We start from the raw sequence: 14,219 nt of genomic DNA on the forward strand, positions 1-14,219 counted from the left end.
CCCCTCCCGCTGTGCAGGACGTAGGTCAACAGACGATCATGCTAAGCTTGCTAACTGTTCCACCCTCTGACTGCTGCAGGGGCGTGTCTTAGAGAGAGGCTTTTATACCAGAACACAGCCGCTGTGACAAAACTGTGGAGAAGACACGTCACCGTGGAGAGCCGTTAACCAATATGCAAATTAGCCTGCAGAACCACTGCTCTACCCATATGAGCAGCAAAACACGTTTTAGACCAAATATTACAGATTTGAACAAATACGCACAAAAACATCAAAATTAACACAGAAACAGTACTATATAACGTTTTAGACACATTCTAGACAGTTTATCAGCTAAAAAAAAGTTAATTTTGGGTTAAGTTACTCTTTAACTTTTGAATCAAATATCAATTAACCAAAAAAATGGATAGAACTTAGTCAGATTTGAAGATATTAAGTCCACATTTGGTTTGGTAGAAACTGAAAGTCATTCACAGCATACACTCTGTGCACTAACATATTGTCCATAACCTTATTTCAAGGTTTGAGTAAAATTACCATAACCACAACTTCTCAATATAAAATCATCCTAATTTAAAACTCTGGTGCTTAATTTTGAGGGTGGTCTTTCAATAAACAAAAATAAATGTCCTGTTGTACAAAATGAGAAGCGCTTTCATCCACAGTCAGGGCCTGATTTGGAACAAATAACTTCGGTCTCCTGTGGCTTATTTCAGTGAGGTATATTGTGATAACTTTACTGTTGATATAAGATCTAGCTTGCGTCACAGACTTCCCTCTTGACTGTAAACTCATCTGCACTTAGAAAACCTAAACGCTCTGGCCTGTTAAAGATTTCTGCAGCAACACAAGCTGACGGTCAAAGCCTTGGGGCTCATGTAATCAATTTCTTTCCTGCAATGAGCTTTAAAAGCTTCCAAAGTTCACACTACCTCGATGATTACATTACAGACTTCTTGTTTCTATTCTGCAGCTTTCCTCACAATATCAGCCACAAGTGTGCCATACCAATCAGCTCGGACAAAAAGTTGGGAGTCTGACTCAAACTTATTGGTAAATCTCAAGCTGCTCTTTTAGCTGCACTGCCTAACAATGAATTTGGCTCCGTGGCTGGCTGTCAAAACAAAAAAACAGGCGAACAACTAACATTCTAATATTCTGATTAGAACTTCTGTTTAGCAACGAGTTTCCACTCACACATTAGCCTGGTTTAAACCAGACCATGTCCTTTGCTTCGTACAAGGGTCTGGACTTGATGCATAGAGAATTGATTTATTGCAGGAGGCGTGGCCTCTGCTGAAGTTTAAAATGATTGGATCAGTTGGCTGCAACGTATGTCGCTGAGACGGAGGCTAAGCTAAGAAGCTAACCGGAAATCGCGTGTGCTGTAAACAACCCTTCTGAGAGGAGAGAAGTACAGAGCCGAACAACATGACTGTAAATGAGAGCTGCTGCTTTGTCAGACAAATTACATTTAATTTGGAAGCCTTATCAACACGGACTGGCTTCATTCACTTCCTCCACTGCCGTATGCTAAAATAACTAGCAGACACTGCGCAGAAATTCGACGTCGTTCAAAGCTCCTCCTTCTGTTTGCTGATTGGCCCAGGTAAAATAAACTACAAGCAGACATTGCGCAGAGAATTGAAGTTCTCTTCTCTGATTGGCCTGGCTAAAAATCTATCAGCGAAATCCATCTCAGTGGGAGAAGTCCCAGATGGAGCAGTGAAGGGAAACTAGAATTGAGCAGAGCTGCGTAGGAAGGCAAGGGCCAGGCTACTCTCACATGGTAAATGCACCCATTTGCACCCTTAAGGCAGACCATGTTTGTTGAAAATGATGCTCAGCAGCTATTACAAACTTTAGCTCAATAGCTCTAATTTTAATTTGTTTTAATTTTATTGTTATTGTTGTGTTTGCAAAATTCAGCTGGCTGTGGTGGCCATCTTGAATTGGATTGACTTCCAGTTGGTTTTTATTGCTGTTTTGCCTTCTGCAGCTACCAATAATTAGCCAAAAAGCCTTCTGTTGACCCTGCCTCAAAATTTCCAAAGTACTAAAGTGAAAATAAACCCTGTCTGTAAAAATGCCACAATCCACATAACCCTTGAGGATCCAAAGCCCAGAACCAGATACCAAAAGTCTCCTCCTACAGAAGTCCTGTCAGCATGCCGTAGAGGGTCAAAGGTTTGCCGGCTGCCTGCAAGGACCTTTACGACAAAACACATGTGGTTTTAATGATACGCCCAACCTGTGCATCATTTGCAACTACATCAAATACAGTAGGTGACCTGCATACCCACCCATCAGTGCACACCTGAAGTAATTGCCTGACCAGATTTGCAAAACTCGAACAGGGCCGACATCATGAACGTGTGGGCTGACGACTGAAAACGTCTGAATTTCACCTTGCTGGATCTCATCTCCTGCACATTTGTCCCTGTCATCCTCTGATATAATAAAGAAGATAAATCAGAGGTAAAGCAGTGGAACTTTCCTTCATTTAAATGGCATTCCCTCAAACCACTAAGCACCTTGACTAGCCTGAAAGGCTTCAATAACAGACTGGAGGATATGTTCGAGGGGGAATAAATGAACTGTTACATTTTGGCCAGCTACAGGATGGAGAAACTCATTTGGCCAAAGTTACTCTTGCTGAGGGGTAAGGGGCAGGTATAATAAGAGAGGGGCCAGCAGCAGCCTTGTCATTAGCTGAGAGGCTGGAAGACCCCTGCTGCCTAATTGGCACAAGCTCCCTCCTAGCGGAGCTTCAGTTAGCAGCAGGAGAAACAGAATGGCAGCGGCAGGCGGTGTGACGACCTGCTCTCTGCTGTACCCTGATAGACTGGTAGAAGTTGCCCAAAGAACACCTGACCTAATAATGGAAGAAATGGAAAGCTGATGTCTTTTTAATGACAACAATAAACCTCAGGGCTTCGCTCCTTTAAGAGCCGGGCTGGCAGGGTTGCATTTAAAATGACTTGGGCCCCGAATTCAAATCCGTTTTCTCAATGATTTTATTTTATTTTTATTTTTTGATATTCGCAGCAATTCTGCGAGGTTGTTTTTGCCCAAAAATTCACCAACGTCACTTCATAACCACTTCCATTATCCTGTAGGCACACACTGTTGTAATAAGTTTGGTAATAATAAGCAGATGAGTGGTTGTTCTGTCCGTTTGTCTCCCACAAATACGGAAACAATGAAAGGGCGCCTGTCTGATGAGTGAGGGAAGTTTGCAGATTTATGGCAGCTTTAATCTCCTGATCTTAATGTGTCACATCTGGAAGAAATAATGACAAAATGAATATGGAAATGAAATATTAACAGGAACTGGGGACATTCATCAAGGAAAGAAATTACACAGACGAGAGAGACACGATCACGAAAAATATTGCCCAAAATATGTTTTTCTCTGACAGAGGAGCTTTTAAACTCATTGTCTAGCTTTGAACTTCACTCAAAAAATGTTATGAAATGTGAACATTGACACATTGCTGGGCCAGACTGATTTCATAAATTAGACTTCTGAGATTCTCATTTCATCACCCAGTTTGCTCAGAACATTCAGTCTGATGAGTCTCAGTTCGAGTGTTTCGCTTACAGATGACACAGGAACAATGAAGACACTCTAATGCACTCGTTTATGAATGTGGAGAGCTGTAGAAAACTTCACCATCTTCAAGAAACAAACTTTGAAGTTCTCTAACAGACTGATGGATCTACAGACAGCTGGATAATTGCTCCTCCAATTAATCTGTTTTGTGACGATGCGAACAGCTGTTCCCTCTGTTTGGCTTTACAGAGGCAGTGTCGGCCCTGAAGGATGCCGTGCAGAGCAACAACACATTACAGAACAGACCAAGAAGCAACTGATTTATTTTGAGTCAAAAACACATGAAACTGAACTGGTTGAAAACGCTGTAAAAAGATAAATAGTATGGAATGGTGTGGAGAAGGGACATAATGTGTGAAAACTGCCAAATGTTTTGGTTTTCTGTGTCGTGTCATGTACCAGGGTGGTGGTGAAAACACAATTTTATATGTGTTAAATTTACACCACGGTGAAAAAAGCAGTGGTTTTGCAGTTTTTTCTGGAGAGGATGGATCTGTTAAACAATCGAACAAGCAAAACTAAAAACTTGAGCAACAATAACCTACAAAAGGAAGTTTAAGAAAAAATTAAACTGCTTACTTTATTAATCCCAAGTGGGGAAATTCACTCTCTACCTTTTTTATTACAAACATAGAGCAGAGGGCTGCCATCTTAGGTGCCCAGGGAGCAGCTGGAGGGTTGAGGACCTTGCTCAAGGGCCCACAGTTTGATAAATGAGTGTGGAGGCAGAAGTGGGTGCTTCACATTTACCACAGAAATGTTATATGCGAATGTGGGGATTTGAACATGCGACCTACCATTCGCAACCTCCTCTGCTTTTCTCTCTGACATCTGCATCACAACTCTTTAATTATAAAAATATGATATATTGATGGATCTCCTAATTCGTCCTCATCAGACGGTAACAAAACTGTTGTGTTTAAGGTAAGGTCATTGCCCTTCATACAGCACTTGATAAGATTGGTCTTGTTCCATTTTTCTAATAAGCTTTGTTTAAAAAGTAGGGATGCACTGATATGAAAATTTCAGCCGATATCGATATCCAATTTAATTATTGCTGTTATGGCCGATAACTGATATTTACAGATATTACACAAACACACATATACATATACGCACAAACACACTTTTTTCGATACTGTAAATAAATGACCAGACCTCTGACATGGCTCCCTACTTCAGTTTTTCCTGACTACACAGAGTCAATATCACTGTCCTGATCAAATAGATGCCGCTCAACCAACCATCTCCCCTCCCAAAACAGAAACATAAAACTAAAAAGTGGGAAATCAATATCCGATGTTAATGTCGGCCCAGTTTTACATATCGGACCGATACCGATATTCTAAAAAAATGTCCAATATTGGCCGATACCGATATTAGTGTCGATATATCGTGCACCCCTATTAAAAAGTACTTTCTGATTGTCAAAGTTAAACACGTTCTACTCTTTGAACATTTCTTTTGTAATAAATTCATAAAAATCAACACAAAACAGTGTTTTTTTTCCTGTCTCCCGTCTCTTTCCTGCCACCACAAAGACCTGGGGCCTCATGTACAAAGACTTGCGTGGATTTCTTACTGAAACGTGGCGTACGGTCAAATCCAGAAAACTGCGTATGAGTCTCTGCGCCTCAGTAGAGAGTTTTCATGACATGATGATGGAGAGTTAGATTCAGATGGATGAGGCTGTTCCATCAGTCATGATTCTGCTTTGGGTGGACTGGACTGGACTGGCACAGTCCCGATCGGTCTGCCAGCTCCCTCTGGAAAGCCCCTGTGGAACCCCAGTTTGATCGCTGCTGCTGCACACGTGTCGCACGGCTCCCCACTGTGTCGCGCTCCCAAAGCGCCGCAGTGCCAAACTGAAAAAGGATTACGCCTGAAAATGGTTGATGAGCCACTCGTCAGCGTGGGTCATAAATTTATATCTGTTTATAAATAAATGCTTTGCCTGTTACACTCTTTATTACATCTTCCAGTAAGGCTGAATCCATTCCTGATAAAGTTTTTTTTTTGGCACAACTTTGAGCGTCTTTTATCTAACTGTGTCCATGTGGATGTAATAATTGTTAATCTTGTGTGTCTGGTGTAAACAATAATCATTTTCACATCATGAACAGTTTCTCAGAATCACCTCTAAGTGTCGCCAATGGAACCAGAACCACAGAAACGTGCGTACGCCAGCCCTGGATTTGGCGTGGGGCTGCGCACATTTCCACGTTTAGTTGAGTTTTGATACATCCGGAGTTTTGCGTGGAAACTGGCATACGCAAGGTTTTTGTGCGTACGCACTGTTGATACATGAGGTCCCTGATATTTTTGACGTTACTGGTGAAACTATTGGTGATGCATCTCACTGAGCTGCTACTGCTGGTGATTAGTCAATGACACAAAACTGAGAGAAAATATTCAGATTTTTCATTTGGAATCTTACTAAATTGTAACATTTGCTTATAATATGTCTAATTAATGTTGCACAAATTTTATTACTCAAACTCCAAACAAAATTGGGTATAAATTCACCTGAAGTATGAGTAACTACCAGTGTTGGACAATATTCTTAGGATATCTACATGACATTCTTGTGGCAAAACTATGAATCTTTGACCCTTTCACCTGCTGCTACACAGTCGAAAGAATGTTGTGCAATAGTGGTGCAAGTGTTATCTGACAAAAGAGAAATCTGGATCATGTGAATACAGGGCCTCTCCTCAGTTGAGCAATTTTGTCACCAAACAACAAACAATATGAACCTCAGAGAAGTAGTGTAGAAGTTGCTGGATAAGGACTCGATCCTGGATGAGAACCAGGCTGACTTTCTGAAGGCCACCTTGTTGATACTGCAGATGAGACTAGTCATCTCACATGGGGTCCGTAAAGTCTGGTTCTCCATGCTGTTTCTGAAAATTCAATTTGGTTTCATACGTCACCAACTCCTCACAAAGTTGTCTTACATTTCTCACACTTTCTGACTTATGGCATCTAAGTGAGAGGGTTTTCTAAACACCCACAGCTAATGTTAAAAATGTTAAATATCCCTGTGACAAAAGAGCAAAGCCACATGTCTTATGTAAGGAAATTGAGAACATTTGTAAACTTTTCAAAACTGAATGCTGCCAGCAGTTTATAACCATCAGTCAGAGCCCAGATAATAATTTACCAAACAGAACTGTGGGGCTGATGATGAAAGTGATGCTTATTGATCTGACCTCTCTCTGTGTTAGATTGACTGTAACTCTGTTTTATGGCAAGCTGATTTTATCACACAGGATCTTCGGAGCTTTTATTCATAACTATGAGCTTCCTGGTAAAAAAGAAAATTTTAGCTATTTTTCAGATTCATAATCAACATTTCAGATTTCTCAAAGATTATTTTTTCAACATTGTTTTTTTCTGTTCATGTGTATTGGGCTCTCAGCTCTAGGTATCTACAAATATATCCTTTCTATTCAGACTGAACATCATAAACATCTAAAGGAGATTCTTAAGAAAAAAAATATAATAATGTGCATTTAGCACCACGGCTCAGCGGTTAGCATGACACCTCACAGCAAGAAGGTTCTGGGTTCGATGCCCTGATTGAACCTGGTGTCTTTCTTTGTGGAGTTTGCATGTTCTCCTTGTGCTTGTGTGGGTTTTCTCTGGGATTTCTCCCACCCCCAAACATAAGTACAATAGGCTGCTTTTCAGGTCCTGGCTGCTCTTGAAAAAGAGATCTGCAACCTCAATGGGATTTGCCTGGTTAAAAAACAATAAATAATAAATAAAACTGCCACAAAGGTTCTGTCACAACATAAGTACAATGTAGATAACAGAAATGTGATTTTCTCCATGTGATAATGTTCTATTAAATTTATTCCAGGTTGGAAAGCTAACACAAATTTGTCCTAGGAAGAATGACACTAGAATGTGCGAATAGGAAGAAAGATTAACAATTAAAACACACTTAAACTTAAACTTACACACTTAAACTTTACACATCTAAAACTTTTTTTTCAGTTGGGACCTTGAATTGTAATTTTTACTGGTAAGAATATTATTTTAAATATTAGTAATTTTTGCTTGATTGGTAGGATTGTCATCCAGACTAGAAAGAAATCGTCTCGATGACAAAAAAAGCAGTCTGGAGCTAAGTGATTTATCAGGAAATTAATCAAAATGTCCTTGAAATTGTGTGTTTGTGCTTTCATGTTAAAGGTCTGGTCAAATGAACAGAAAATCTTTAGACTGGATAAATCCATATCTGTATAGAAGAACAAAAAAGATACATAGCTCATTCATAATAGAACAGGCTTTTACAAAAATGCAGCAAAATGATTTTTTTCAATAAACTGGAAATGATTTGTTACAAAACTTCAAACCAGCAATTGATGAGCTCAGATACTGGAGATAACTTCAAGACGCATTCAGAAAAAGAGATTTCCTGACAGCCTAGTTGGACATGTGCATGTGTGTGGCGCTGCTGTATGTGGTGAGCAAGCCACAGAGCAGGTTGGCTCTTTTTCCTGTCACGTCGCCATCTCACAGGAACGCTCTATAAACAAGAGGTGTGTCTGCCCCGGGCTACACCTTTAATTGTTTTCACTGTTCGCAGTCCGCCGCAAGCCACTCTCATTCCACAGATACCTTAAAATGCTGCCAAGCACTAGATTGGTTCAATTTGAAATGGTGGGTAGAACACAAAAAGAGATTTATCCCTGTGCCTTTCTTTTCTCTTGCCTTTCAAGACCAGAGACTTAACTTTTTTTTCACCTTTCATTTAGGCCTGTTAGGGCTGAACCCATTCACCATTTAAATCTGTACAACTTATTATTAAAAGAAGGCTGAGACCTGAATGTCTGCACGCTCCACAAAGATCTGACAGCATCTTCGTCTAAATATTGTCTGAAATACAAGCCTGAATGTGAGGGAGTGTGAATAACCTTTAGGCCTTTGGATACACGTATGCTGGTTGTCACTCAGGAGGAATCCTTCTCTGCAGCGGCACTCGTAGCTGCCCATCATGTTGACACAAATCTGCTGGCATCCTCCGTTGCCTTCAGAACACTCGTCCACATCTGTCAGAAAGAGACACACAAACATAAATTAATAAAAGGCACTTCAAGACAACAATTACTGCATGGATAATTTGTTTGAAAGCTGTCTGAGATCAAATCGTTATGTTTGTTGGGTTGAGAGCAGTTTGGAATCAAGTTGTGCCCATTCTCAACAGACAGAAATGTGCTTCTGTGAGAAGGTTGTGAACAATGAATGTCTTACCTGTTGTAGATAGATCTCTGATTGGATTTGCTCCCACTTTTTCATTGCAGTTTGTGAGAACGCTACTTTATAATGCTAATAATTTCACATTACGTAGTTATTCACAGAAATATTTTGATATTCCTGACAGAAGTTCTCTAGGCAGCAGCAGAAGTGCTACAGCTAGCTGCTGGTTTTGCAAAAAGCCACAGAATTCTGTATGAATAAATGTGTAGTGTCAAACAGATGGTGACTTCAAGGTTTAAAAATTATTTTTTAACTACTAGAAATTTACTGGAACATTTTGAGACTGGAGTTGTTATACAATGACTACAATCCACCTTGGTTTTTGCCCTTCTTAAACTAGCCATAAACTAGTCACCTCAATCAAAATTAAACAATTTTTTCACACTGAGGCACTCAAATTAACCGCCAAAGTACATAAATTAAAAAGTACATGTCTTAAAATAATGCATAATACCCACCGCCTAGTACAACAAAGGCTGAAGTAGTCATTTTAGTCTTTGCTAAAATCTATTAACGCTGGCAGCCATCTTTAATCAGTTTGACCCCAAAGCTTGTCAGTTATAGCTTCATAGCCACAGTTTATTTTCTGAGAGTTTCAATTAAATTTTGTCAGTAGTTCATGAAGTATTTTTAACAAACACACAGTCTTTTAGATATCAGTCAGCCAAATATATCAGTAGGGATGTCCCGATCCAGATTTTCTGGCTCCCGATACAATCCAATTGTTTTAATGATTAGTCTTTCCGATACCGATCCGTTAGCTTTATTTCTTTATTTCTTTCCAAGTGACAAGGTTGGTATGATAAACACCCAGTTTGAAAATTTTGCAAGATGCAGTTTCAGCATCATTGTTTTAAGTGTTCCCACACTGTGGACATGGTTGCATACTTGTGTGCGTCTTGACTTCTTAACAGCAGTTGTAAAGCATGATGATGCTGAAAACTGTCGTGAAAACTGGATCGGCCCGATCACATGACTAAATCCACTCTACCCGATTTTCAGTGGTGGACAGTAACAAAGTACTTTTACTTTATTACTGTAATTAAGTACATTTTTTGAGTATCTTTACTTTACTTGAGTAGTTATTTATTTGGGAACTTTTTACTTTTACTCCACTACATTTCAAAGACAAATATTGTACTTTTTACTCCACTACATTTCTAGGAAGCTTGTAGTTACTCGTTCCTTTTAGATCAGCATAGCTTTATAATCCGCTGAAAAAAAAAGAAAGAAAAAAATCCGTTGTTCCGGTTTTTCTTTTCATGAAATGCAATTGGTCACAAGATATGTTCGTCAAAAGGTAACCAATCACATGCGTAGCTTATAGTTCTGACTGTCACTGAGTGTGTATACACTGACAATATTTATGAATGTAGGCATGTATGTTTGTATATCTTTATATATGTATGGGTATGTGTATATATTTATATATGCCCTCCATGTATTTATCCATTTATTTTTTAGGTGAGCGGACAGATGTTGGGTGTGTGGTCCTGTGTTTTGTTGGTGTATATTTAATATACTTCTAATCACTATTTCAATCTTTATATCTTTCTAATTACTTCTCTCTCTGTTTTTCTCTCTGTCTCTATTTTCTCTTCACTTAAAAAAAGTCACTGATGATGAAGAAATAAACTAAATAAACTAATATTTAGTTTAGTTTTCTACTGAAGTGACAAGAAAAAGAAAAGAAAAAATGTAATTTGTACTTTTACTTTGTACTTAAGTACTTTAAAATGCATGTACTTCTGAATACTTAAGTATTTTCAAAAGTAAGTACTTCAGTACTTTTACTTGAGTAGATTTTTGACTGAGTAACTTTTACTTGTAGTGGAGTAGATTTGACCATGAGTATCAATACTTTTACTCAAGTACTAGAGTTGAGTACTTTGTCCACCACTGCCGATTTTCAAAAAAATGTCCATATCAGCCACTGATACTGATACTGAGTATCTGATCGGGACATCCCTAATCAGTAGTACATCCTCTTTTCTTTTGTCACTAAAAAAATGTGACAAAATTCAAATTGTTAGAATAATTACAAATTGGAGGTGGTCAGGTTGCAAGACATATATGGAAATATCTTAAAATTACATTGAGATACTGAAAAACATAACAGGATTATGGCCCTGGAGCCACCTGAGGAGGGTTCGTCTGTGTGACATGGTCCGACACCAGACAGGCATTTGAAAGCTTCAAGTGGGAAACACAAGGCTATAAAAATGCAAATGCAGCACAATTGTGTGAGCGGGAAACCTGATCCACCTGGGCTGGAGTACCTGCTGATGATGAGCGTCTGTCAGCCCCTCTGACAGGAGGAATGCAGGGAGGAGAAGGAATAAGGTGGTGTGTGAGTGTGTGTACGGGAGCATATTAATGGAAGGAGATGAGAGAAGAGGTGTGATGGGGTCTTTTTAGGCCTGTTTACACAACTCTGCTTTTAGTGAAACCGAAGCATTTCTGTTCTGTTCATTCGTACGTGTATATGACAACAGCTTTTTGTTTTCTGGAAACCTATTTGAATGTGTGGTAGTTTTTATAAATACCCAGCATCAAGGTGAAATTTCACATGTGCAATTTGTACGGCTGCAGTCAACAGTTTTCCTGCGCACATGCAAGTAAATGAATAAGACAATGACTGAGTGCAGTGAGCAATTTGTGCTACTCAATCTTTTTAATTTGTCAGAGCTTCAGGTATATAAAATATATGTGCTGTATCATCTCATGAGTCAGTGGAAACACTTTTCTTACAGATTCTACAAATACTGAACGAGCCTGTAATTTTTTTTCATGCTCGAGACAGATGCGTCTATGCCCATACACGTGTCGATATTAAAGACACAGCACCGGTTAGTGGGGTCCATATCTATATTCATCTGTGCCTATGTTTCCCAGCACCTAGATATTTTGTACCTATGTTTCCTGTTAGCCTACCTATGTTTTCTGGTGCCTATAGCCATCTCCATTGTCAAGTCTCACTCTATTCAGTTTATGTCAGTTCAGTTCTGCTCAGGTGTGTGTATTTCCATGGCTCCTGATACCTATATTTCCTGGTACCAATGTTCCCAGTGCCTGTTTCTCAGTATCTATGTTGTCTGGTACCCATGTTTCCTGGGGTTAGTAATGAAAATCATAAAAGATGCTTGGCTCCCCCTTCTAATGTCTTTTATAACAAATAAAAAAAAAGAATGACAGTGCAGGCACCTGAAAACAAAGGTACCAGGAAAATAAAAGGAACCACAACAAGTGACCTGGCATGAAACTTCAGTGATTTCAAAGTTGCCTTCAGTCTCATCTAAACTGTGATCACAGCGTTGTCGTGTGACATGTGTAAAGTTTTCACAACCAACCTCAGAAAGTCTATAACATTTCCAGGAGATCATTTACATGTAAACGGGGTCTTCGTGTGGTGGGAGGGAGAAATCTATACAGAGATGAAGTGTTTACCGAAGTGTTTACCAAAATGTTGCCTGAGGCCTTGTTTTGCTGCTGAGCCAGAAAGACAATCTGACCACAAGAGCTGCTAAGATTTTAGCAGATGAACTGCTCTTCTGTCCTAATGTACCCCCATTCACCCCCTTTTGTTTGTCTGCTGTGCTGCTCAGGTTAGCAGGCTCTCCTGTGCATTACAAGGTTGATAGGAAGAATGACGATATGTGTCCTCGCTTCTATCAGAAACCCATCCATCCCTCTGTTCAGTGCATTAATAAGCTTTTGTATACACATTTTTTATTATTGTTATTAATACACCGTCATGCGAAACTAATTTACTGTCTATTTGTCCGGTCAGAGAAGGCCTCTGGATTAAGTTTCCTATCTAGGGAATTCTCCGCTTGGGAAGCGTCAGACATTAAACTCATCCCATATTCTTTTTTTTTCTCTTTTTCTGCGCAAAAGCTCACAGATTTATTATCATCTAAACCAAGGGTCTGCAACCTGAGGCTCTGGGGCCTCATGAAGCTCATTGGGCTCTCTGTAGCGGCTGTCACTTTGATCAAAAATAAACAGACACAGAACTTAACCAAACCTCCTTCAAAAAGCTCCAGTTTTGTCTCATCTGTCCAAAGAAGATTTGTGTCCTAGAAATATGCATTTTGGCAAGTTCTAATTGCTTTTTAATGATTCACGTTTAAAAGTGGTGTCTTCCTTAGTTCTCTACCATTAAGTTCGCTTCGGCTCAAACGGTGATGGATGATGCAATCTGACACTGATGAACTTTGACCTTGGAGTTCTGGCCTCTTTTTTATCCGTCTCTTCAATTTGTCATCAATGTTCCTCCTGTGGCCACATGCGGAGAGGTTGTCTACTGTCCTGTGGACCTTCAACATCTGAATAATCTGGTCAGCTGAGGTCACAAGAACATCAAGACGCTTGTCTTATAGCTTTTACCTCTAACATACCACTTGGTAATTTTTGTTCTAAGCTCCTGAGACAACTTTTCCTGAAAACAGACAGCCTGACTGAATAGAGGACTGAAGACACTTATGATGTTAATTACAGACACAACTTAGTTTAATATGTCCATGTGGTCCAATTATATAATCTTTTTTGGGAGCCATCTTTTTTTGTTAAGACCAGTTTCACTAGTTAGTATTTTTAAATAAGGATGTTGAAGTAAAATCCAAAAGCAATGTCAGATTTCATTTGTTGGTTAAAAAAACTGATTCATCAGTTTGTGCTTTGTTAACCTATTAGCAATTTCCTTAACTTAACTTAGTTGTGCACAAAAATCTAACATTTTTAACATTTCTGAGGTAAGCTGCAGTGAGGGGATGTCATGAGTGTTTGTGATTTAAAACCTGAATGCAAACAAAGCTCTGGAGGACTCAGAGGTAAATAGCAAAAAAAGGCTTTTATTCAAAATAAACACCTGATGTGGCAGGTCAAAAATTACTTGTAAAAATCTTCACAAGGCAACACTGGAAGAAACAACCACAAATGACTTTAAGAGTACCAGGACTCACAACACACAGGAGAACTCAGAATATAAAAGGAACTTAAGGATCTCAAACCACCAACACCTGAGAGGGAGACAAACAGGAACAGGTGAGAGTGGGAGGGGCCAGAGCAGGTAGGCACACAGAGGAATACAGAAATTCCTAGAAATTAACACAAGAACTAAAACACAGAAAGGGGAAAAAAAACCTACAGGGAAACATATTACTGTGTTGACTGTCATTAAAATTAAACAGTATGCTAAAATATAAGAAGTCATTCTGATAATAAAGATGAACTAGAATTAAAGATTTATCTTTGATAAAAAAAACTCAATAAAAAGAATAAATGAAGTCTGTCTTCATTAGAAAAAAATATTAAATTGAAATCATGTATGTAT

At 39.1% G+C, this 14,219-nt stretch overlaps 1 protein-coding gene across 3 annotated transcripts in view; it reads right to left on the reverse strand.

The window, feature by feature from the left end:
- The window catches only part of scube3 (signal peptide, CUB domain, EGF-like 3), a 136,707-nt gene that overhangs the window by 65,507 nt on the left and 56,981 nt on the right, over nt 1–14,219 (reverse strand). For all 3 annotated transcript variants that reach the window (XM_014023024.1, XM_014023023.1, XM_014023022.1), the window contains exon 4: nt 8,542–8,676. In XM_014023024.1, the coding sequence (XP_013878478.1) occupies nt 8,542–8,676 (135 nt within the window). The remainder of the gene's footprint in view (nt 1–8,541; nt 8,677–14,219) is intronic.

Source organism: Austrofundulus limnaeus, unplaced genomic scaffold, assembly GCF_001266775.1.
Source record: "Austrofundulus limnaeus strain Quisiro unplaced genomic scaffold, Austrofundulus_limnaeus-1.0 Scaffold354, whole genome shotgun sequence".
NCBI classification, from domain to species: domain Eukaryota; kingdom Metazoa; phylum Chordata; class Actinopteri; order Cyprinodontiformes; family Rivulidae; genus Austrofundulus; species Austrofundulus limnaeus.